Source organism: Oculina patagonica, chromosome 6 (genome assembly GCF_052425735.1).
Source record: "Oculina patagonica isolate OP01 chromosome 6, crgOcupat, whole genome shotgun sequence".
In the NCBI taxonomy this organism is placed as follows: Eukaryota; Metazoa; Cnidaria; class Anthozoa; order Scleractinia; family Oculinidae; genus Oculina; species Oculina patagonica.
In genome coordinates this window covers 29398223-29423169 of record NC_135763.1, presented here as the reverse complement: position 1 = coordinate 29423169, position 24947 = coordinate 29398223, and the positions used below count along the sequence as shown (strand labels likewise).

Genomic DNA, 24947 nt, shown 5'->3' with positions numbered 1-24947 from the left:
ACATCAATCAAACAACGACAATATCATTTTCGTCCCCATAGCCCTTTTCGTTTCTTTTAGTCGGCAGGGCCTTGGCACGAGAAACGGAAAGGATCTCTGGGGACAGTATGTTTGAATTAATTAATTCGATTTTTTATTAGCTGTTTAAATATCTATTAAAAACATCACGCCCCCTGTATACATGAAGACTGGAAGTCCTGTAATATAAGGCTGGAAATCGTGAGTCTCCAGAGACCTTCTATTGTCATGTCCAGGCCGTGTCGGCTAAGAGAAGCGAAACGGACTATGGGGATGCTACAATAACCGTTTTAAAGTAAATGGTTTGAACCCAGGAGTATCAGTAGTCCGTATAGTGTGATCGTCCGGGTGGGAGTAGTTCTGAGAAGAACTGTTGTTGGTGACTGACGTTTCGACAACCTGAGCGGAAGTCATCTTCAGAGTCAAGTGAAAGTTGTTGTCAGTCGATGATGTTATAAGTCTGGTCCGTTGAAGCTGATTGGTCAGTTAAGCCGTGATGTTATTGGCTGTAAGACTCGTGTAAAGTTTGTCATCAGTAATTGGTCAGTTTCGATCCGTCTATTGTTAGTCTAATTAAGTCGTTCTGTTCCGTCTATTGTTAGTCAAATTAAGTCGTTCTGTTGGCGGTTCGTTTGTCGCTTCTCTTTACGTCGTGAATAAGTCGTTTGTAAGGTGCCGGTAGTTGTGGACATCTGTTGATAGGCGTCTGTTCTAAGTTTGTGTACCAGCTTTCCAGAGTCAGTCGTTGAAAATAGTTAGTACTGTAGGTTAAGCATTCAGCAGAGTCCCAGTCGATTTTGTGTTTAGTAAGTCGGTGGTGTTCAGAAATGTGATTGTTGACATCACCATTTCTCGTCGCTCGTTTGTGTTCAGTCAGTCTCGTGGTCAAGTTTCTACTGGTCTCTCCGATGTAGGAGACCTGGCAGTCGGAGCATTTGATCTTATAAATCGCTCCCTGTCTGTTGTTAGGTTCGTCCCTGTCTTTAACGTTGGTTAGTAAATGTCGTAACGTTGTTATAAGTTTGTGAGCTACACGGATATTGTAGGGTTGTAGGATCCTCGCAATAGTCTCTGAAGTGCCGTTTTTCTTGTAAATGAAAGGGTTTTTGCACCTGAAAGGTTTTTTTTTTTTTTTTGGATTTTTTTGACTGAGGACGGAGGAGGAAAGTTTATTATCGAACTTTGCGGCATTGCTCATAAGTACCGTATTTCCTCGATTAAACGCCGGCCCCGATTACGCCGGCCTCGTTTAAACGCCGGGTCAAAATTGCTAGTTTTTAAATAAACGCCGGGGGCGTTTGTTCGAGGTCCCAGCGTTCATTTGAGGTCAAGCTAGGCAAGTAAATATATTCTGTTTCACAAATCTCGATTGCAACATAAACTATCCAATCCGTATTAGTGCACCTTTGGGAAATAATCACCTTTGGATACCCAGGGACACTTTTTCGGGGCAGAACGAAGAGAAAAATCGTCCCACCTTGACAAACTGTCTCTTGGTTTGAAGATCGGTAACAATAAATCAATCTGAAAAATTGGCAGAAAAGTGCAGTCCTTTAATAAACGCCGGGCCCCGATTAAACGCCGGGTCCCGATTAAACGCCGGCTTCAAATAAACGCCGGGTTAACGAAGTCAAGTTTGAAATAGACGCCGAGAGCGTTTATTTGAGAAATACGTTACGCGCTACGCTCAGCAAATCAGTCTAAAGATTGTAACAGCACAAGGTAAAGACTTAGAGAGATTATAACTAGAGTAGCAAATGAAATCAAGTCCTTTTAATCATGCTTTTAATGGATTATTTGTCAATCTCAGCTAATGATTTTGATTATTTTAAACACGATACTGATGCCACACTTCCATTGTCATTCGTCGCCTGCAATGTAAAGGCAAAAGAAAACAAAATAAGTGCTACTCAATGTATGACTTATACGTGCTACGTATACCTACCCAATGACAAAAACACCTTAATATTGCATTTAACCATTTTCATTCATTTTCCATCAACAGATTCCAAATCTCAACTTTAAGCTTTTCTCGTCGCCATAGGAAAGCTTAGCATTCGTCTAGTGACATATAGACACCTTATTTATGTATAGTAAATGGTTTGAACCCAGAAGTATCAGTAGCATGTATAATGTGATCGTCTGGGTGAGAGTAGTTCTGAGAAGGTGACTGACGTTTTAACAACCTCAGAGGAAGTCATCTTCAGAGTCAATGTCAACGAGTCAGTGTCTCTGAAGATGACTTCCGCTCAGGTAGTCAAAACGTCAATACCAATGACAGTTCTTATCAGAACTATTCTCACCCGGACGATCACACGATACGATCTATCTTCTTTATGGATGGTCAATTAATTCGTGACCGGCAAACGTTGTTACAAAAGATAGAAAAAAAAAGTATAAACGTTTCGACTCGGCCTTTGCAATGCATAGTGTAGTACGCGACGTAACAAAGGGACGAGGCTTTTAATTTAACAGGCTTCCATACTTTAACATTTCAGTTTTGAGACGGGTTTCAGATAAAAATTTATATTATATTTATCACTGCACTGTTCACACCGTACCCACCTCTTCATTAGCAGAGACGGCATGTTCGTTTGCAGTTCGCCCTGACATATTGGTGATAACTACAGTACCTTGTCCAACCCCTACAGCGCCGATCTCTGTCTACGCAGTCTGCAACGTAATTATTTATGGACAATTCGGTTTATAAACACAATCACGCACCAAGCAATTTTTTTCAGTTATTAAGAGGAAAACCTCTATAATGGCTGTTAGAAACCACAGCAGTAAATAAATTTCTTGAGACAAGCAGTGGCACGCGTTTTATTGAAAGGCAAGACTAATCACTTTGAATTAAGTGTCCTATAGGCCTATTATAGCAGAAACTAAACCGTGTTCTATTGGAAATCCGAGAATCCGATTAGTTCTCCTATTGTTTACTATTTACCTACTAGAGTTGGTTAAACTAGAATCCGGAAGCGTGAGCCAACTATGGGGATCCTGGGACATGCCCACCCCCCCCCCCCCCTCCCTCGAAATTTGGATTTCAATTCCTCCTAGATACCGGAAAATGTATTTGAAATTAAGAACAAAATTAAACGTAGTATTACTTAAAACGACAAAACTAGTTATTGATCATTTACACCTTACACCAGGGCCGGGTTGTTCGAAAGACGATTAACGCTAACCAGGATTAAAAAATGATCAAGATTTTAATTTCTCTTGTTTTAAAGGGTTTTCCAAAGCTAATATTTTGTTAAGTTTGAAATTGGTCAATATCAAAACTGTGGGACAGAAAATATTAGCAAAAAACCCTCAACGAAATTATATAAAATTGAAATCAAATTTCACGCTAATCCTGGATTAGCTTAATCATGCTTTGAACAACCGGACCCAGTACGTTTCTCACAATGTTGAGGTGCCAGCATCAAATATGTTATTTACCAGAACGAATGAAAACAGAAAAAGACAATTAACTTTTATTGTTACAAAATGAATTACCTTTAGCATGAGCTCGAAGTAGTGGCCTAACGTTTTTAGATTATAACTCAAAACCTTTAACCCTATTCAGACCTATAAAGCCCCCTAGCTCCTCCCTTTCCGCGCTCCCTGCTTAAGTTGATAAGCAAATGGTCTTTTTTGTAATCTAAGAAACCGAAATTGCCTAACCCGGCAGTAAAACATTTGTATGAAAATGAAACGTCATAAAGGCACTTACTGTTACCACCGCCTCCCCCTCCGCCTCCACCGCCCCCCCCCCCCGCCTCCACCGCCACCGCCACCGCCACCTGTGGCAAAAAGAACATATCATGTTTCAAAAAACACCAACTGAAACTTAACTTACATGTAATACTAATGTGCAATGACAATAGAACCTGGATGAGTAATAAGATGAGCGGGTTTGATTAATTACCCCTTAATTGCACGTCACGAATACCTATTAATTATTAAAGGTATCTATAATAATATATGACTTCCAAAAAGTTAGCCTGCGTGGCAGGCGTAAAAAGGGAAGGGAAAGGGAGAGGGGAAAAGCAGGGTCCCTCCCCCTCCCTTCCCCACTCCCCCCCTCCGTTTTTCCCTCTTTCTTTTCCTCTTCCCAACTACCCCTCCCTCCCCTTACGACGCCTGCTACGCAGGCTACCAAAAAGTCGAAGTGAACCATTTCTTAAGCAAGTTGATACCACCTCAGTTCTACAAACAGAAAACAATGCTGAAAAAAATTAAATACAGTTGAATTAAACTCCTTACCTCGAATTGTCAGGGGAAACAAAAAAGTTCGAAATAGCCCATAGTAAACGACTGTAGGGCAAATCCAAGAAAAATGGGTTTCATTTCGAACTGATTACGGGGAATTAGAAATAACCGAGTTCGAATTAACGGGTTTCAACTTAAATTATCCCATTAGAAGAGATTTTAAGAGCTGTAAGAGAATCGATGCATAAACTGCTGACTTGACTTTTTCTTGTGTGGAAGTCAAAACTGATCAGCTTGTTTTACAAATCACACTCGGGCAAGCGTATAACTCTACAATGAAATTGTAATCAAATGGTACAAACCTACCAAAACATGTTAATTTAATTTAGCATTTATTCTGACCAAGCTTTACGCTGGTACATTGGGTGCTCAATAATATAAGAACTAACTGAACTCGTATATGCAATTGTTTATCGTCATTTAACAATAGTCTTTTATCATGGTAAATATATATCTAAAGTAAAGTAACCATGACCGGGTTACTTGCCTCCAGACGTTCGCTGCTGTATCCAGTTAACAAAGGTACTGACTCGGGCAAACACGGTGAAGTACCTCGTGTTGCAGTTTTGGTGTCCCCAACTCACAGCACCACGCAGAACCCATCTTCCACCTTCCTTGCATACAAAAGGCCCACCACTGTCTCCCTAAGGAGAAAGGCGTGGGTCATTAAGGATCAGTGAAACTTTTAGACATAATATTCGAATAACTGATACACGGAACAACTGATAGTTTTTCTTTATGGAAACTATACACGCAGCGTAAAAAAAGTATAAATTTGATGCAACACTTTTGCGAGAGTTTTACAACAGCTTTCCGTTTAGTTTTGTAAATTTGTACAACTTTAAGTAAACTTCAAAACCCAGCGTGAAAGAAGCATCAATCTTTTAAGTAACCTCTATGAGAGTTTTATACTATCTTTACACCAAAGCGTAAAGCGTAAACCTATCTTTATACTTCTTTACGAACACTGTAAATCCAGTGTAGAGTTGTATTAATAATATTACACTGCTGTAAATTTTGTTGCCTTATTGTGTTTTAGAGTAATCTATTTCCTTAAGACACTTTCTACGTAAAAATTAATACGGAAACTCTCATATGTAAACAAAAACAAAGACGTGGCTGACTAGGGTCCTTTAAGCTCCCTTATGCAGATTTACGCAACTTTAATTTTCAGTAAATCTCTTACTTCGCACTGTGTCAGTTTTGTGTTTACTAAATGTTCACTTAATTTTGGAATTAGTTGGCTGATATGAAACATCTACACGATCATTGTCCTCATTATTAACCTGACATCCTCCAGCTTGTCCTTGGCCCCCAGCACATATCATGGTGTCACTATAGACGCGGCCAATTCGTCCGTTTATTGATTGACATTGCCTGTCATCCGCGACTGGTAATATCGCTTGTTGAAGCACGTTTGCCCCTTGTCCGCCACCAACGGTACGACCCCATCCTGATATTTTGTTTCGAAGAAAAAAATATAATAAAAATAGGTTCCTTTTTATTATTAGAAGACCGAAGATTCTCGGTCGAAACGTCTTGAGTACATTATGAGCGTTGTTTACGCTCAAATAAGTCAGCGTCAGAATTTATAAAGAGTATTAATGTCAACTCCTGGCTGTAATTTTGGTATTTTTCGTTTAGGTTCCTTTTTGTTAATCAGCATCTTAATCGCATTTTTGAAATAGAACATTTAATTTTCCTTCAAAGAAAACATACTAACTACACTGGAGTTAGGTAGGTCGCGGTGTTGCAGAAATAAATAAAATGAATGTATGGCCTAATACACGTTGGCCTAATGGTTAGTGGGCTAGACTATCGAGTGTTGGTTTGAACACTGGCCACAAGACTATCAGTGTGCTTCTCTCAACCTTGGTATATAAATGGGTAGGATATTAGGAAATATTGGGGGTAGCTTTGCGATGGACTTGTGGGAGGCGCGGGGGCGCGGTGACGCGGTGGCTCCGGATTGAGCGGTCCAGGTTCGAGGTCCGGCGGGGGTACTGCGTTGTGTTCTTAGGTAAGACACTTTACTCTCATAGTGCTCTCTCCACCCAGGCGTATAAATGGGTATACTGGCGAATTTACTGCTGGGTGTAGCCCTGCGATGGACTAGCATCCCATCCAGGGAGGAGTTACATTATTCCTAGTAGCTACCGATATTAGCTACGGCCTGAGTGGCCACTAGGCTCGAACGCAGACTTAGTATATAATCTCTCTAACCTGTGATGTAACATTGCGAACCAGTTTGTGCCCTACTTCCATGCTGCGGTAAACAAACAGGTTTGGCCGTGTTGCCCATCTGGATTGGCCTGTTTAGTTGGAGAAGAGCTACATCGTAATTCAACTGTCGATATCGTTCGTGCATTATAACTCTCCTCAGGCCAAACACTTGATCGTTGCTCGGCCGTTCCCTCTGTGTATGGGCTCCTGTTAATGAAATGGAAATGGAATGCTATGATATTAAGCAAAGGGGAAAGGTGGCATCAGTACTTCTTACTGCCATTTGCGTTATCTGTTTTTCATTAACGTGAAACTTGTGCAAAATTAAAATTGAAATCTTTTAAAGTCTTTGGGCAACTTAGAAAATTTTCGGTAGTTTTCGGGTTAATTTCGGGAATCCTCCAGAGATTTCGGGTCAACTTCGAAAACCTCTAGAAGACTTCGTGTCAAGTTAAAAAAGAAGAGTAATAGATAATCTAAGAAGTGCAGTTGGGTTTATTGTACTGTTCTCGATCAATTAGAATACAGTAATTTTGTTGAGTGTAAGATAAATTTGATTTACGGTAGATCCACATACAAAATATTTCCTATAGAAAATTGGATTTTAGGAATGTATTTGCAACATCCTTGGAGAAACAGACACTTCAGCTATTTTTAGTAACAAAACTCGAGTTTTGAGCTTCAGGGTTATCTTTTGGAAATGAGAAACTCATAGCCTGACAGTTTTAGGAAATCAGAGTTGGCATATTTTCTTGTCAACTTCCGTAAATGTTTTTTTTTTTATGTCTAAATTATACAGAAATAGATCGTCAAATGTGATCAATATTACCCCTTCACCGTTACTTAATTGTTAAACTGTTTTTGTGAAGTGCGCATGCCGACTGGTTACACTTTGAACAATACGTGGTCTGTTTTTTTATTTCTTTTGATGTTGGTATGTATAGTCTTTTATCCAGGGTTGTTTATTTTTACCATTTTAGTTAATTTGCCCTATTTGTTTATCGATCTTTTACTGCATTTTTATATGTTTCTTTCGATCAGTTTTAGCATCTAAAAGTTAATCTCAGGTCAATTGTATATAAAGAATTACTGAAGATAACTTAAGCTAAATAAGTCCATTTCAATTTAATCAGAAGGTGATGCAATTGTTCTTTGAAATGGTCGGCGAAATGCGACAGGTTTGAATAAGGAAACAGTAAATCGTGTAACAGATGTATAAAGAGCGTAAAAATAAAGTAAATGTTGAACCTAGTGCGTCACTTTACCAACAACAACAGTGTATCCTCTGGGATTTGTGTTCCTCTCAACACAGTGTGAAGCAGTTAGAATCCAGGTTGAGCCAATAATTGATCCTCCACAGATGTGTCGGCCATTCACCCTGAGGGAAATCTGCCAGGGCCAGGCGTGACGCTGTGCATTCTGCCCATTGACTACTCTGGATGCCATACGCTGTCCGCAGCCTTAAAAACAAAGTATGCCGTGAAATTTCGGTTATAAGCCCCCCGCTTATAAGCCCCCCCCGGTTATAAGCCCATCTCCCTGGAAACAAAAAAATACATCCTATTATACGCCATCCCGGATATAAGCCCCCTCTGCCGGTTGACAGTACTGAACAGGGCTAAATGTTGCTTTATTATGCGTTTTTAACTCTAAAACGTATTTCGATCAACACCCCCGTAGCTCGTTCCGTAACGTTTTTCTATGATCCGCGTATAAGCCCTCCTGGATATAAGCCCCTCCACTTATAAGCCCACTCAAAACCCCTTGCGAAGTTGTATAAGCCCAGGGCTTATAACCGTAATTTTACAATTCTTGATATGCAAGCTTCCCCTGATAGATCTAAACATTATTCATGTTATTTTCCTCAAACAAGTTACCTTTTGGTGATGTTTACAAATTTCCAGCCAACGTCCCATCAGAGGAAAATCAACACTTTTTTATCAAAGCCGTATAAAATTAACTTTAAAGTTCGAAAGAACCATGTAAACTTTGAGTTAAATCTCATTGCCCCTTTTTTGGTTAAATCGTCTTCAGTTTTAAGCGATTCACTCAAAATTTGTTTTCGATGTTTGCTGTTGTTAGAAATGATTTTTTAATAAGATATTTGAAACAGTAACACAGACGTTTGCCATGAGATGTTAATATTTTTGGCACGTATTTTTTTCCTGCAGTTATGCTTGAATTCCTGGCGGATTCCGTCTTAATTCTTTTTTAAAACGTTAAAATTAAGCTTACAATCACCTTCCTCGCCTCCAAAAAAAAAAAAAAATTCAATGTTCTGAAACTCATCCACACAAGTTAATCATGTACACCTCCTTCAAAGCCAAGAGATCGCATTGTACAGTTGTAAATGACGGTTTACCTATTATTTCTATTTTCTCCCCTTAGCTGGTTTTAGCCACACCTTACCATAATGGTTTCAAGTACTAAGCGACCAGTGGGGAATCTACACAATACTGAGGATAATATCTAGTATTCTTGGAGAAACTGTAAGTTGACTACAACAACAACATTGGCAGAGCTGGTCTCTTACTTTGGCTTACAGAAGGCCTGAGGATCATTGCCATTACGGCAATTATCACATACGTCTTTATGGAAACCATCTTGGCGGTCCAAGAGAAGACGAGAAACTAACCTGACGCTGGATAACTGGAGGATATATCTGTTAAATGTTTGCTGCTGTTGTCCTAATACACCTGCTCTGGTTGTTGATACCGCGGATGTCTCATAAAATATTTTTGACATGCTGCTACAGCAGAATAAACTCACAAACAGGCTGTTCAAATTAGGATCAGTGTACGAAATTAAATTTGTTATTCACCACCAAATATACTTTAGTTGGAGTCGATGAAGTTTACTGACTACTGACAAATTTGAACAGAAAGTTGACATTTATATCTCTTTTTCCAGAACTTATATTTTATTTTCAATTTTGCAAATGACAACATCGAGTGCTTCATTGGTTCAAATAAAAATCACAATTATTTTGTAACTCTCGCATCACCTGAGATGTTTACACTAGTATATATATTTTTTTTTGTTTGCAAAAAGATGCAAACAAAAATTGATGGAAAAAAACAATTGGAAAGCTTTTTTTTTTTCCATGGTCCAAAACATGCGCGCCTAAAAAATTGTTTTTTTATACTCTAGAAAGGAGATAAGAAAATATAGATGTAAAAAAGCTACCGGATTTATTCGATTAAACGCCCTGCCTCGAATAAGCGCCCAGAACGCCCCTCGTCTCCAAAAAAACTCTAAAGTGACCAATAAGAGTATTGACCTTAGTAACAACTGGGTTGAATGTAGGCAACTTAGTTTTACTAAAAGACTTTTTAGAAGACCAAGTTTTCTTAGTATTTGGAGAAAACTTCGACGCCATCTTGACTTGTAGGCGTAGCGGGTACAAATTACAGTGTTTATATGGGAATCCGACGGCAAATATCTTCTACAGAAATTGAATTCTGGGCAACGTATAAATTGTAAGGTTAAGATACAAGGCAAAAGTTTTATTCGCCGAGTTTGAAGGATATAGCTAGAAAGCGTTCAGTCACGTTTTAAATTTCCCAAACATTTGTCTCTTTTCGCACGATTGATGCGGTTCGCGGGAAAATAATAGACAAATATATACGCAGTGTTAAGTGAAAAGCCACAGAAGAGGGGAGTAGAAGAGTGGCAGGGGTGTGTGTTTGTGTCTGGGGGTACGTTGGGGGTGTTGGTGGGTTGGGGTTGGTTTAGAGGGTGTTCTTCTGAACCGCAATCCCTTCTTTTAAGGAGAAGATGGGGAGGCATCATTTACGCAAAAACGTCAGCGATGAGTCGTTGAATCGTTCACTTTCTTCACGTTTGTAAAAGCAGAAAAAAAAGGGACAAAGCAAAACGCAAAATATATCTATAAAAGTACAAGATCGACCAGCGGTACGCATTTTTGATCGCCACTGATTCAAATTGTTCCCATCATGCAGTGATCTTGAAGTCACAGTTCTATAATTAATTTACCAGTACTGGCTAAGTTCAAAAAATAATATTTTCTTTGATTATTTATTTTTCTACAATTGAGAATTGTCTATATACATTTTATAGAAAGACGGTTATGACTGGACTCAGAAAGAAGAGAAAAAGAAGATTGGTTCCGGTACTCGTTTTCAATAAAACGACGCTGTATTTCTTTTGCAAACCAAGTCGTATAAAAATGCCGCCATTTTGTTAATCACTCTTAAAATTATACACAGTACGTACTGGATGCCCAATGCAATACTAATCAAAAATAAACGATCTAGGACAACAGTTTCCCTCAAATCGATGCTTTATTTGATTGTTGCAACAACGAAGTTTACAACAGGAGTTAAAAGACCGATTTATCCATAATAGTACCGTTGGTAGAAAGCCCAATAAAGACTCAATAGAATGCATCTTGCAAATTCAGTTACCTGAAAGAGAAATGGGATTATTGGGATTATTGTTAACAACATGTTGGGGTATACGGTGCCTACTTTCTATGTTGTCTGATTCGTATTGGCCGTTTTAATGCTAGAGACGTGCTATAGACGTTAAACCTTTCTCTGTTTCTGTTTCCCCAACTCTTTGTTAGATTGTTGTTTTTTGATTGTCTTATTTTGTCACTGGAAGATCAAGTATTCGACAAGTAATTTGGTTTGGAACTCGACAAGAAACTAGATTTAATTATTTAAAGAAAGGTTTCAATCTCCTTGCCAGCGTTCAACCCCCTCCACACTCTGGAGTCGTAAAGCCATTTTTGTGATGTCTTAATGAACGTGAACAAATGGTAAACGCCCCGTCACAGCTTGCACTATAAAGGTAAGGACACACTATGCGACAAGTCGCAGCGACAGGTCGCTGCGACGAGTCGCTCCGTGTGCCAAGTCGCTGCGACAAGGTGTTTGTTTGGTGCACAAATAGCGAATTTGGAAGGGTGGGAATGTGAACTAGTTTTCCAATTCAATACGACGAAAATACATGACGCTCTTTTATTGGTTAATTTATAATTTGTCGCAGCAACTTGTCGCAGTGATTTGTCGCAGACGTGTACACACGCTGCGACAACGCTGCTATCACTCATTTTGTCGCTGCGATGTGTCGCACGAATTCAAACAAGTTTGTCGCAAGAATGCACCATGTCACACGAAGCGACATGTCGCAGTAACATGTCGCCGCGACGTGTTGCAGCGACGTGTCGTGTCCCGACCTTAAGGGATTACGTGAGTACCACAAGTGTTACGTAACCCTAGCGCGTGCAGCTGCTTGAGTTCGACTTAACAAATTCTTACCGTGAAATGAAATGAAATGTTTCTCGCAGTGGCATTTTTCAACTAAAAATGCAATTAATTAAATTGCAAACATACTGCACGGATCATTTTATTCATTTCATCACTTATCTGCAGTTCACATATATGTTCTTCATATTCTATATGTTGGCTTGGCTGGCCAACGCACCCAATTTAATCAATGTCTTGTGTGTCCGGATGTGTAGTGGAGGCAAAATTATATGTTCTTCATCTACCTACTTTGTCACATTTCCCATATATCTTATGCTTATGTTTCTCACTTAGCTACTCTACATTAATAAGGCATTGCGCTGTAAAGATCTCTACAGAATTGAAGAAACTAAGGTTATTCCTACATAATTTTTTTTATCGCAAAGAATTTAGCAAAAATAAAGATATGAAAAAATAAAAGACAATAATTAATACTAACGGTGATTTAGTGATACACAAGCAAGTAAACACAAACGAAATTATTGCCTGACGTTTCGGCGACCTCATGACGCCATTTTCAAGGGTTCAACGAAAAAATTAAATGCGAGGTTCAAAGAGTTATAAATTTACATAGCGGTGGCTATACAAATACTTTAGCACGGATTGAATCCGGTTGCACGTTCAAACTCGGTGTTAATTGCTTGATGTAAAGCATCTCGTTGACAAGGCAATCGAATTTGTTCCTGTATTTTTTCAGTACTTTGAAACAACTGAGGAGGTCCTCAGGGATAGAACCCGCGTGGTCGTTGTCATAGCGCTTGCGTACAGAAGATGACGTGCTTTTATGGCTATGTTGGCCGTGTAGCCAACATAGCTACCTGTATCACACAGGTTACATTTAAATTGGTACACTACGCACTTCTCACATTCTTGAAGATGTCAGTGACTGTGTGTCGATTCAAAGACAGCGGTTTGAGCTTGTTATCAAGGACATTGCTGAATCCGTAAGTCCTTCAGAATTCTGTTGTTCGTCAGATTTGTTTTGTCAAATCAGTCAATACATTATACACTGTTATCTTGTTTAAAAGGCCAATTCCACATTCCAAATTTCAAACCACTAGAACAGCCGGCCAGTTCTGACAAATGGGAATCCTCAAGAGAGTAAAAATGTGAAATCTAAACTTTGAAACGTGCCATCTTCATTTTGAGAACGAAATTTCAAAATTCGCTCTTGTCATAACACAATAGGGTGCGCCAAGTTCATGTTCCTCGCGAATCAACTCCTGAAATTTTATATCGGCGAACAAAACTTGGACACAAAATTGCAGGATTTTCCGCTTCCAAAGACCTTCCGAGTCAATGTTTACAACCGACGTGTGCTATATTCGCAGTAGTGAATCTAATTATGATAATTCGCTTTGTTTCAGCGCACGGTACGCAAAGCTGAGAACAATACCATGTAATTACTTGTACAAAGAACTTTAAGAACAACATTGTCTTGAATATTTCGTTTGTTGTCGGCTTCAGTCGTCGCAGTTCGTGCCTACTCTTTAAATAAATACATACATAATGATCTCAAGGATCCTGCGCGACCTTAACAATACCGCGTTTTACTGATTGAGGGTGGTGTGAATCATACGCTAATCATTGATCAGTGTCTGTTGGTTTTCTATATACGCTGGCGGTGAGCCAGCCGTCTGGTTCTCTCGAAACTGTGGTGTCCAGGAAGGCGATTTTGTAGACATTCTCTATTTCCATGGTGAAGCGGATGGAAGGCTGCTGGTTGTTAAGATGTTGTAAGAAGCTGTCGACACTCCCGCGATCCAAAATGGTGAAATTGTCGTCCACGTAGCGTTTCCATATCTTAGGCTTGTAGGATGATGAAGTTATTGCCTGCTCCTCAAAGCTCTCCATGTAGAGATTAGCAAAAACAGCGGAAACCGGACTTCCCATGGCTGCGCCTTCCCGTTGTTCGTAAATTGATCCGTTATACTGGAAGTATGTGGATCTCAATGCGAAATTCAGGAGGTCAGCGATCTGAGCAGGTGTAAGCGTTGTGCGATCGGCAAGGCTGGGATCGTTCTCTAGTTTCCGTAGCGCGGCTTGCACAGCGCCGTCAATAGGAACGTTTGTAAACAGCGACTCCTCGTCAAAAGACACCATGATCTCGTTGTCTAGGATCAAAGTGAGCTGAATTGGTCACTGCTAAATCCGAGTTACCTGTTAAAGGAGACAAGATGTTAGCTAGGTAGGCGGACAAATCATACGCAAAGGTGTTAACGCATGATACAATAGGTCTTAAAGGTACGTTGGCCTTGTGAATTTTAGGTAAACCGTAGATTCTTGGTGGCTGTTTGTGTCGAGGTCTGATCTTGTTGTAAACAGCCTTTGATAGATCTCCGCTTCGTTTCAGGGTTAGCAGCTTTTCGGTCAGCATTCTGGTCGGACGGTCTGTCGGGTCTTTGTTCAGGAGCTGGTACGGTCCGTTAACGTTCTCGATCAAGGTCCAAGACTACGCTAGGTACTTCAGCTGGCACGAGAGGATCTTTGGTCATCACTGAGGTGACAAAGTGAGAAATGGTTGAGTTAATTAGGCTTGCAGGGTACTTGAGGTTCGTAAAGCTCAAAAGCTAATTCTTTGCCGAGATTTAAAGTTAACTCAACCATTTCTCACTTTGTCACCTCAGTGATGACCAAATATCCTCTCGTGCCAGCTGAAGTACCTAACAACAAGGATATCCGTCATTCACCGAGTGCAACTATCTGACCTGAGCAAGAAAATCGATCACACTCTTCAACCAGTATTCAAGAGTCGCAAAATCGGTGAAGATCTCAAGATGCGTGAACCAAAACCACGGTGACCTTTAATAAATTAACAATACGTTGTGTACAATTACCAATGTGATCTGTGCGATGCAGATTATGTCGGCTATACCAGCCGGCATTTACACCAACGTATTGATGAACATAGGTTCTCCGCAATCGGGATGCATTTTAAGAACAATCACGGCCTTAATAACATCGGCGACCTTACCAGTAATTTTTCCGTCCTAAAGAAATGCAGCGGAAAACTGGATTGCTTGACTTACGAAATGTTGTTTATTAGAAAGAAGAAACCTAGCCTGAACACGCAATCGGATTCTATCCGCGCGAAACTATTTGTTTAAAACAAATATGTTAATGAAACATCACACCTCTAACCGCTTATATAACACTGTTGAACCGTTATTTCATTTGTCACTTGAAAATGATGTCAGGATGACATCGAAACGTTGTGTCTTACTGCCGCTTGTTTTTATTGTCAAATGTTTATCAAAATTTAGTCTTATTCGAATTCTTAAAAAGGCCGATCAACCATTATTCTTACCAATAGCCTGGTGTTTAGCGATGCGTAAAATTACACAAAGTAAAAATGTTTTCCTAATGCTAAAGAGATTATTGCGCTTTTGAACAGAAGTTTAACTCGTGCTTCTAAACTAACCAACAACCACCGTGTATCCTCTCGGATCTTTCTTCTGGTCTACGCAATGGGCAGCTGTTACTACCCAGTCAGGCTTGATCAGAGATCCTCCGCAGATGTGTCGACCGTTAACCCTGAGAGAAATCTGCCACGGCCATAAATGAGGCACGGCATTCACGTTGCACTACACGGGCACCGGGGGGGACGATTAGCACACCCTATAATCATGCAATCATGCATCCATTACAAACAGGATAAATAAAAAAGAGGATTTGAATTAAAAAAAACAACAACAAAACAAACAAACATATACAGATAATTATGTTGTGAAGTATTTTTAGTCTTTTTTTCGCTAGTGGTGTAGAAAAATCGATACTATATTATACTCCACTGAACGGTTAATTTATTGGTGGAAGACATGCAGTGTGAAATAAGTATAAAAGTTGAAGTCTAACGGCTCTTTGTAATACTATGCTATGCTACTTTACCAAAAAATAGAAGTGTTTCTTCCCCTTTTTGAGCTAGCTGAACGCAGGCGATTTTCTTATTGCTTTGATTTTATTCCGACTTAAAGCAAAACGTTTTCTCGCAGGAGAATTCAAAAAGTAAAGTGGCGTTTTTCGAAGTGCCTGAAGCTCGAGCAAAACTAATTTATTTAAAATAAACTTGTTCTGAAAATCATGTTTACCCCTGGCCATCTAGCCGTCGACGGCGCGAGATTTGAGCACAAACTGACTCAAACATTTTTTTTTTTGCCTTAGTGAAGCTAACTTTTACACTGAAAAGTGTACGTTGAAATTTGTTTTAACTGTGCACAAGGCGAGAGATAAAAGATGACCACCAATTTACTCCAGATATATATTTTTTAAATTTGCGTTCAATTCGTGAGCAACCCATTTGAGTGCAGTGATGAAGAAACAACTAAATTCAAGAAAATTGAGGTTCGCGAAACCATTATCTATTCTTAGAAAGCAAAGAATTAACTCTTAAAAAAAATTTAAGTGAGTTGTTCTCCCTTGTTTGACAATGAGCGATTTCAGTTTGTCTTGACCTACGTACCAGCGTAAACATTAAAGGTTTGGCCGCTTTTTTATAAAAATAACACTATACCTTCAGTAAGGGAAGCAGCCCAAAGCAGCGCAACAACAGCGAAAATAGACAACATGAAGATGAAGATGACCTTTGAGAAAAATGTATTCGCATTTTATTTTTCATTTTTATTTGTTATTTACTTCAAACTTGATGAATTCGACATTGCTGATCCTAGTAGTATACAGGACGCGTGTCACTGATCAACCTAGTAAAATGGCCCAGCTCACGAGTCTCTCGTAGCTCAGTTGGTTAGAGCGCCCAATCGGTATCTGGTAGGGCATGGGTTCGATTCCCGTCGGGGACTCATAATTTTTCCTTGTCCCATGCTCGTGTCATGTTGAACACTTCATCTTCATTATTTATTACCGAGCTTAAAATTTACCATCTTTATTATTTACTAAAATATAGCATAATTCAGCTGGCAGATGTTAGGCAGTCGGCATTCTTTTGATAGTTCCATCCCGTTTCTTTCTTTTCATCGGCCAGTTGTACAAATTTTGAGCTGGTTTGTTGAGTTATCATTTTTTTAGTCGGATGAACATCTGAACATACATCTTTAGGAAAGAAACAACACATGATTTTTACAATTGTTTAATGTTTGTAGAAATCATAAGTGCCGTTTTGTTTCTAAAAGTGTATTACAAGATAAATCATGTTCTTTGTGAATCAATTCACAAATTTATTTGCAAATAGGTGGCAGCTTTTCTCTATTATCGTACCCAAATTCGCAAGTAGCAAATCAGAAGCGCGATCTACTCTCCTGATATCCTACGATATCAAGTCACTGACCTGATATGCCACCATATCACGGTCACTTTGAATTCAAGTAGTGTTACCGTACGATGAACTGAAAAGAGGTTTTACCAATAAAAAAGACCTTCGTAATTTAAATTTAGCTGGTGTTTATCGGTCGTAAAAGGAGAAAAACTTTCCCGCTAAAACTAAACTTGTGTTTGCCCACGAGTTTTTTCTCAGACTGAAACAATGGAGTCGGAATTTCCAGAGTTTTCGCTAAATTTCGCTTTTGAAAATTTAGAGAATAAAACTCCAAACAAACGAGTGGGAAAAAAGGCAGAAGAGGAAATTGTTAAAAGGGTCGAAGACAAAAAAAAAAAAAAAAAAAGAGGGGAAAAAAAAATTTAACACCGACCCGGGCAAGAAGGGTTCAAAAAAAAAAAAGAGAAAAAAAAAAACGGGATTTTTGGGGGAGATGGGGGGGGGGAAAAAACAAAGGGAACTTTTTTGTGCGCGTGGGGGATGTCTCGCGGGCCCGGGGGGCCCCCCCGGGGCGGGGTTTTGGCGCGCGCCCGCCGCCACAAAAAGGAAAAAGGAAGCACCCAACACCCCCCCGCGGGGGGGCCGCGGGAGAAAAGAAAAGAAAAAAAAATAAGGACCAAGAAAAAGAAAGCAGTCTTACAGTTACCGAGGTTTCAAAAGGTCTTAATTGTAGATGCATATTTTTAAGAGGAGAATTTGCACTCTGATTAACTGGCAAAATTTTATCATTGAATACTTTGCATGGAAATGTTATTGTTTTTTGAAAGCACACAGAAGCTAACATTTTAAATAGAACTATGACTCTTTCCGGTCAAAAGGTGGTAAAATTGCAAAAATTATGGCCTCATAATAGTATTTTTAAGAAACAACTAAAAACATTGTTGTTGTAAGTAAACTTGTATCATTTCTTGTAGTGGTCTGCTCTAAGCCAATTTAAGTGACTTTGTATTTGAAAAAAAAAAGCACTTATTGACATCTGAGTGCGCAAAACTGCCTTTTTCAGGTGTTGAATTTTATTGTCAGCTGCGTTGCCTCTGTAAAGTGAATATTTTTCTTTTTGATAATAAAGTTAGTTCGAAAAGGACTAAGTGTTGCGCTGGAGAGGTCCAGAGGAAAATGCTTTCTTAAATAAATCTCCGAATAATAAAGGAGAAAGATACTCTTAAGAAGGGCATTTTAGTTGGTATTAAATTCTGAATGTACTGGGGAGTATTGATAATTATTGAAAATGCGATTAAAATTGACTAAGTTCTACTAAGAGACTTCGCAAAGACCGAGTTTTCTTAGTATTTTTCAGAAACTTTCAATGAAAAGTAAAAGTTTTGCTTTGGTACATCTTCACGTTTTATTATTATTCATTGTTTTGTTGCAAAATAAACTAACTACCGTGTTTACCGTATTTAATTTAAACTTGTCTTGGTGGACCCGGCGTTTAATCGAGGCCCGGCATTTATTAACGGGCTGCAATTTTTTTGTCAGTTTTTCAGATTGATCTATTGTCACTGATCTCCGAGACGAAGGGGCAGTTTTTCAAAGCGGGACGATATTTCGCTTCGTCGTTCTGCCACGAAAAACTGTCCTTAGGTATCCAAAGTTGATAATTGCCCAAAGTTACATGATTGCAGATTGAACACGTTGATATTGCGATCAAGATTTGTGACAAACAGAATATGAACGGTATATGAACCATAAAGTAGCATGCGAGTAAAGGTCATAGGTAGACATTTTTAACTTCATAAACGGTAATGTCTCCAACGTTCTTCTTGTTTTTAAACGACCGTCTCACCTTGTAAACAAACGCTAGAGGAATCCTCGAGATTTTAACGACTGTGAATATAATACTAACACAAGAAAGGAAATACGCCAGTCTTGAAGGCAGGAACAACGCGAACACTGCTAGGTTTTATTTTGTTGCACAGCGTCCATCCTATAGCTATGTTACGCCGGACTTTTCCTTTGCACGTTTATTAAAATTTCCAAAGCAGCATACCGCACTAGTATGACATAGCAGCGCCATTCAAGAGAATATATTTACTTGTTTATAGCTTGACCTTAAATAAACGCCGGGACCTCGAATAAAGGCCCCCAGCGTTTATTTAAAAATAAACAATTTTGACCCGGCCTTTATACGAGGCCGGCGTTTAATCGGGGTCCGGCGTTTATTCGAGAAAATACGGTACTTGCCAAAAATGGTGAAAATGTCGTGAATAAGCACCAACGCCTTCAATAATGTACGCCCACCTCGAATAAGCGCCCATTCTCAAGATTTCAAAAATTTATAAACCGCCCAGGGCGCTAACACATTGCGAAGGCGCCGAAATTGGAGGCGCGAAAGGCGGTAGTTGCGATTTCTCAATTTAAAAACGCGGCATATGTATTTGCTTTGTTGTTTTCTTCGCTAAGTTTAAACAGCTTTCCCGAATTCAACAATCGAAGGCATAAAAAGTATATGGTAAAAGGGAAAACAAAAAACATCTTGCCAAAATATCTAGAAATATCTAGAATATTAGCATTTTCACAATGCCTTAATATTAAAATTATTTTATTTACGATCACCCGTTTTCTATAGAAAAAAATAAAACATATAATTATTCAGTCCGATCTCTAACTAGTCTCTCCAAGGAACACATAATCATTTTTTTGTGTGGACTATCAACAGTATGGCTATAATGTCCAGCTACTGGATATTTATTTCTCTCTCCTGATCATGGCTGACTTAAACAAAAAAAAAAAGTCAAATCAAGAAAACCTTTTGAAACAGGGGATTTATTTATATTCGTCTCAAGTAATATTTTTCGTTAACAAATATTGTGAGATTATCCAGTGTTAGATATAATAAAGACAAGACGAACAACTTTTGCCCTCAAAACAATCCTTTATTTGATTGTTGCATCAACAGAATTACTAACAAGAGTTAGAAGCCCAAATTATTCCCAAAAGTTAAACAGGAGAAATCCCAAATGAATGCAGTTATCTGCATCTTGCATGCTCATTCACCTGCAAAAAAGATAATGATAACATAAATTCAGCAATATGATATTAAATTATACATCATTCTTTCTTATGGGAGCTGCTTTTTCTATGAGCATATTCAGATGCCGCGTGCTTGATTTAAAGGGGAATTTTTCTGTTTAATGTTAACACAGCGCTAGTCTTCGCCAGATAAGTTATCTTAATAGAACTGAGGCCCTGTCCGTACCAACCTTGGTAAATTTGAAAACGCAATTTTTTTTCTCCAAACTGAAACGGCGTTTTCGGTCTCCGAAAACTTTACAGTCAAATTTACCCGGGTTAAAGTGGACAGGACCTGAGTCAGTCGTATTTGTTCTGTTATCATACGAGCGATTTACAAAATCGGCCGTTTGCGAAGTAAAAGTTTGACTTTGTTTGACTTGTTTGACTTGTTTAACACGAAACGATTACTGGACTCTTCTCGATTGCAACTTTCTTCTGCCGATTAAAAAAAAAAAATATTTTGTACCTACACGTTGTTTTCTAATTTAATTTATAGCTGAGCAACTATTCAAGTGTCTTTTTTTATTTTTTATTTTCCAGCACATTATAAAATTTTATATTCAGTGAATAATTGGAGTATCATTAACAGACCTTAATGCACCATTGACTAGCACAGCCTACATGTCTTCTTGCACTGCTTCCTCACAAGTGGGTGGTATGAGCAGTATTTTGCATAGAATGGGCAGTATTTGCTTTCGTCCTTACAAACAGGACCACCGCCACCTAAACCATTAAAACATGAAACAGATGGCATTAACTATTTGATCACAAGACAAAATTAAAAAAAGGGAACGTAGTCTCATGTTTTGTCCCTAACTATGGTTTGACTTGTCAAAAAGAAACACTGGATTCTTGGAATTTTAGTTTGGTGATATAAGCTAACGCAAAAGTCATGCAGCCCTTCTTGTAATGTCTTAAAACAAATCGAATAAATTAATAAAAATGAAACTTCGTGTAATATAAATGTAACTGTGAGAAAGTAATTGGCCCGGCTGACATGCGGATTGATTTAGAATGTTGAATACAACTAGGCTCACATTGTTTGAAAACTCTTCATGAATTCCTGCAGCAACTTTTATTAAGTAGAAATTTTGTTTCAATTACTTACATGCTCCACACGACTTCGGGCACTGTGCTTGGATCTGAGCGTGGCTACAATATTTTGTCACATATGGGCAATGCGGAGACTGGTCAACGCATGCTGCGAATATCAGATAAAAATGAAACTTTTTAATACACAATTAATATTTAAGCTTTCTGAGCGACTAAATCGTGTACTTGAATCCCTTCCAATACGTAAAAACTGATAAATCTCAGTGACACATGAAATGAAACAACTTGGAATTAAATTTTCGTGCCTCGATTTCGACTCCACACATCCTACCGTGTTTTTACATTTCTTACTTCACTACGCGGCGCCCGCCCCGGGGGGGGGGCGGGGGGGGGGTGTTTTTTTTGTTTTCCCCCTCCCCGGGGGGCCCCAACAAGGGGGGAAAACTCCACAAAAAACGGGAACTCCGGCTTATGAGCCTATGGCTCGGACACAACTTTACCTACTTCACTACGCGACATTATATTAATCAGGCACTGACTGCGCTGTAAAAACGTGTACAAAAATGAAGAAACCGAGATAATTCCAAGATAATTTGTATCACAAAGAGCTCAGTAAAATAAAGAAATGGAAAAAAAAAGACAAAACAAAACAAAATACGAAACAAAATACAAAACATCCCTACCACTTCCGCCACCGCCGCCGCCCTGCTGCCGCCGCCGCCAGACATTTTCTGATTGATCCAGTCAATAAAATTACTGACGCGTGCAAACACAGTGTAGTAGTCGGTCGTGCACATTCCATTTCCCCAGCTAACGGCCCCACGAAGTACCCATTTTCCGTTTTCTTCGCATACGAAAGGACCACCGCTGTCTCCTTGGCAACCGCCTGCCTGGTTTGCAATTCCACTCCCGGCACAAACCATAGTCGCTTCGTCAACTGGGGCTAGGCGGCTGTTTACTCTACTGCAAGTGTCATGTGCTACAACGGGTAGTTCTGCCTGTTGGAGGGCGTTCGCTGCTGCGCCTCCACCGATCGTCCTTCCCCATCCTGACATGGCGAAGGGTAACAATAAAAGTATAAGCGTTGTCGAAGAAATATTGCTTTCATTCAAGCACAAAGTAAAAATATCGAAGTCTAGTACTAACATTATTGCATCATGCCCCCTCTCCTTCTTCCTCGGGGGATACTAAAATATTTTATATGGGTAGGTTCCGACAGGAGGTCCAAACCGTTAACTTCATAAATATCATGTTTTGTCAGAAACGGTCCACTCACTGAGACTGTTTGCTGAGTGGATTATGCGACCAAATGACTCCACGCGCTACACCTGCTAAGGCATCCCAAGCTGGAAAGGTAAAGGGGTAAGGTCCAGATTTTAGTTAGTTCCGCGGCCCTCTAGCTTTAGGCCTTGAGCTTGAGGCAAACAACCCAATATGCTGTAAAAACGCAAAACGCTGACCTATTTGCCAGTCAGTATGTCTACACTTTTCTATGGCATCTCGATTCTAAGATAACGCAATCAAAGGAAATTAAATCGTCAATCGCTCGCTGTGATAGAAAAAGTATGATAAGATAATGCATATCAAATTTAGGGTTAGGGTTTAGGGTCAACTATCTAGATAAAACTAAGCATCCTCTGTACCTGTGATAAAGCATTTAGATCCAGGTGCAACTTTGGTTCCCTTTTGGGGCAAACAAACCAAGTTCACTTTAGAACTGAGCGTAGCAGGGCGATCCAGTTGCAGAAGAGCGATATCGTTTCTGAGATGACGCATTGAAAATCCCTCGTGAGAAATCAGCTGCTTCAGGTTAAACGTTTCTTGAACAGCGGTGTTACCAGTTCTGACGTGTGCGCCTAAAGTATGAATTACACATAACACCCAGTCAGGAAAATATAATGTTTAAAAAAAAATTAACTTTGGAATTTATATTAAATAATTATATCGAATCGTGGCTGAAAGTCATTTTTTAAAAGCAATTTATTAGATATTTGTGTTTTATTTTAAGGTCAATTGATTTTTTTAGCCTTTGATGACATCTTATTCACACCAATTAACGCAAAATATAAGCTGTTGTTCAATGATAATTAAAACTCTTTCACTTAACGTTCACATAACTTAAAACTGTCTGTTCATCACTCGAAGGATCATTACGTGCTTTTAAACAAAGGTTAAACTCATCGCTTTGTAGCTTACCAACAACAACAGTGTATCCACTCGGGTTTTTGTTCCTGTCTACGCAATGGGCAGCTGTTACTACCCAATCAGGCTTGATAAGAGATCCTCCGCAAATGTGCCGACCATTTACCCTGAGAGAAATCTGCCACGGCCATGAATGAGGCTGGGCATCCACGCCGCCCACCACACGGGCACCGGGGGGACGATTACCGCACCCTATAATCATGCAATCATTTATCCATTAAAAACACGATTAAATTTAAAATCGCCAAAAAATCATATACAGTTTATGATATTGTGAAGTGTTTTAAGTCCGTAAATAATAAAAGATTCATTCTTTTTTCACTAGTGGTATAAAAAATTTGATATTTTTATTCCGCTGAGCGATTAATTTAAACTTCTTTAATGCATTGGAGGAAAGCAGTGTGAAAAAGGTGTAAAAGTTAGAGCCTAACGGCTCATTGTAATACTATTTTACTTAAAAAATACTTTTAACGCGTTTTTCTTGAGCAAGCCAACCTATGCGATTTTTGGAGGATATCTGTAATAAAGCTTTTTGAGTTGTAGACCTCTTAATAACGGAGATAATATGAACATTGAGAGGATAATTTATGCTCTAGAGAAAGTGAATCGTAAGAAATAGTAAGAAACTTCAGATATGAAAAAAAAAAACATGCAGTCTATCAAAGCACTCCTCATACCTTCTGTAAGGGCGGGAATACAGAGAACTGCAACAGCAATAAAAACAGGCAACATGATTATGATATCCTATCCAACGAAGGAAGTGCACTACAGTTAACAAACCGTTATATTTATAAGAAACCAGGTTTCATTCAGCTGACAGATGGCGAACAGGCGGCTTTTTCTTCCTTCTTTTGAAATACCTAGCAATCTCTTTTATCCTCAGCAGCTGATTTCATTCTACAATACCTTTACACAACGACTTGCAATTTTTCGCAACCACCAGTTATCAGGCGGTTTCACTGACTATTAAAAGAGCAATAAGAAATATATATTTTGTAATATATCCTATGACTCAAACAATGGTGACATGTGCAGTTGGGCAAATAAACTTTCTTATCGGGCTTATAAAGAGTTTTCTTTTTTTAACTATAATTTATTATTATTATTATTATTTTCCTAGACGAGAAGACTGATGTTAAGTATTAAGAAAAATCTTATCCGGGTCAACTTGGAAACAACTATATTACGTACGTATGCGATATAAAATTATATACTGACTGCATGGAAATTTAAGTGACAGTGAGGAGTGTAAAAACCGTTTCCATTTGAACCTACTTCGTAATTGAATGTGAAAAGTCAGTTTAATATTTCTCCAATCTTTGCAATATCAGGACAACATAATATATCCCATGACTCAAACATCGGTGATATGTACAGGTGGGCAAATAAACTTTCTTCATGTGTTATGAAGATTATTTTTTTACAATAATTTATTGTTATTTATCTTCCTAGCCAAAAAAAAACAACTGATGTTATATATTAAGAAAAATCTTAGCCGGGTCAACTAAAGAACTTAACTATAAAATGTACGTATGCATCATAATTTATAAACTTGACTGCATGGAAATTTCGAAAGTGCAGATTTGGAGAGTGGAAAAACCGTTTTCATTTGAACTTGCTTTGCACTTATTTGAACT

The 24947-nt window shown here is 38.9% G+C and overlaps 1 protein-coding gene and 1 pseudogene across 1 annotated transcript; both read right to left on the bottom strand.

Annotated features, from left to right (window-relative positions):
- Positions 1 to 1771: 1771 nt before the first annotated feature.
- On the bottom strand, positions 1772 to 9150 carry LOC144658298 (chymotrypsin-like protease CTRL-1). Its single transcript, XM_078518707.1, has 7 exons — positions 9032 to 9150; positions 7764 to 7958; positions 6499 to 6705; positions 5562 to 5728; positions 4763 to 4919; positions 2583 to 2691; positions 1772 to 1885 (listed from the first exon to the last, which is right to left on the bottom strand). Exons 1-6 carry the CDS (start codon positions 9099 to 9101, stop codon positions 2591 to 2593), a joined length of 897 nt encoding a protein of 298 aa, XP_078374833.1. The 5' UTR covers positions 9102 to 9150; the 3' UTR covers positions 1772 to 1885; positions 2583 to 2590.
- An 11512-nt stretch (positions 9151 to 20662) lies between these two features.
- On the bottom strand, positions 20663 to 24042 carry LOC144658274 (chymotrypsin B-like; annotated as a pseudogene).
- Between the last annotated feature and the right edge of the window lie 905 nt (positions 24043 to 24947).

Excerpts from the sequence above, each read along its gene's own strand:
- LOC144658298 (XM_078518707.1), bottom strand. The coding sequence starts at position 9,101 with ATGGTTTCCATAAAGACGTATGTGATAATTGCCGTAATGGCAATGATC. Across the intron at positions 6,706-7,763 it reads AGGATACACTGTTGTTGTTG|GAGCCCATACACAGAGGGAA; the intron begins GTAAAGTGACGC and ends TTTCATTAACAG. Across the intron at positions 4,920-5,561 it reads GACAAGCTGGAGGATGTCAG|GGAGACAGTGGTGGGCCTTT; the intron begins GTTAATAATGAG and ends CTTTCTCCTTAG.